A 1,201-nucleotide genomic window follows, 5' to 3' on the forward strand; every position below is an offset into this window, starting at 1 on the left:
AGTTTAAAATAAAAATCCTCAACTATAAACTATAAAATCAGCTGTCCACTCAATAGATATAATTTAAATTTATACTTGAATTTGTTAATATTAAAAATTTTAAAATTATCAGGAAGAGAATTGTATAAAGTGATAGAATTATAAGAAAAACATCTTTTAAATAGGGCGCTACGATGATGTGGCATTGTAAAGGTATTTTTAAATCGGATATTCCTCGAATGAACATTAGAACGCTTAACAAATTTAGTTTTTAATGAATAATAAGAAGGAATGGTTAAAATTTTATGCACAAGATTTCCAAGATGGTGACGTCGACGATTCTCCATGTTGAGCCACTTGATCTCTACAATTTTGTGAGAAATATGATCAAATTTTCTTAATCCATGTACAAGTCGACAACATGAATTTTGAACTTTTTGAATTCTATTTTTTTCTTGTACACTAAGGCATGGACCATAGACATAATCACAGTAATTAAAATAGGAGAGAACAAGTGACTCACATAACATAATTTTAAGTTTTTTATTCAGGATATGACTACTATAAATTAATCTGAGCAAAGAATAAGATTTTTGGAGTAATGTTTTCACGTGCTGATTGAATCGTAAGTTACTGTCAAGAGTCACTGCCAGATTTTTTACACTGTCAGTAATAGGAAATGGAATACCATCAATTATAATATTAAAGTTGAGTTTTAATATTTGTACTTTTTTCTTAGTATAGTAGTAAATATCAAACTTTTTTTTCTATATGCAAAATCTTAAATAAGTTTTAAATTTTTAATTTAAAAACTACTTCCTAGATCTCGGATAGATAGTTAAAAAAAGCATAAAAAATATTACTTACAGTATTTGTAAAGGCATTTACATTAGCATAATTATAATTCATTGACTGCATGCGACCATTAATTTCGCATAAAGCTATTTCCCCATCATTCGGCACTTCGAAAGCCTCTAAATTTCTCATTTTTTTAAAGTAGGATTACTACAAATTACAAAACTAATGCGAATACGAATTGTAAGGTTAGGTTTTACAGGTAAGCTTCTGTTAAACAAGATGCATAAATAATAACTTTAATCCCAGTTTCAGAAACGTGTGGATGGATTAAAAAATATATAATTAAATACGGACGTTTTCACAAAATAAATGATATTTCAATAAAACAAACATGGAGACTATACAAGGAGCCCGAACTCCATGT

General features: G+C 27.8%; 1 protein-coding gene across 1 annotated transcript in view; it reads right to left on the reverse strand.

Moving 5' to 3' along the window:
• The window catches only part of LOC108916178 (aladin), a 25,165-nt gene extending 23,990 nt beyond the window's left edge, over positions 1-1,175 (reverse strand). Inside the window, exon 1 of the mRNA XM_018722385.1 lies at positions 847-1,175. Coding sequence (XP_018577901.1) covers positions 847-966 — 120 coding nt within the window. The 5' untranslated portion in view covers positions 967-1,175. The remainder of the gene's footprint in view (positions 1-846) is intronic.
• Between the last annotated feature and the right edge of the window lie 26 nt (positions 1,176-1,201).

This window comes from Anoplophora glabripennis, unplaced genomic scaffold (assembly GCF_000390285.2).
Source record: "Anoplophora glabripennis isolate ALB-LARVAE unplaced genomic scaffold, Agla_2.0 scaffold1639, whole genome shotgun sequence".
NCBI classification, from domain to species: domain Eukaryota; kingdom Metazoa; phylum Arthropoda; class Insecta; order Coleoptera; family Cerambycidae; genus Anoplophora; species Anoplophora glabripennis.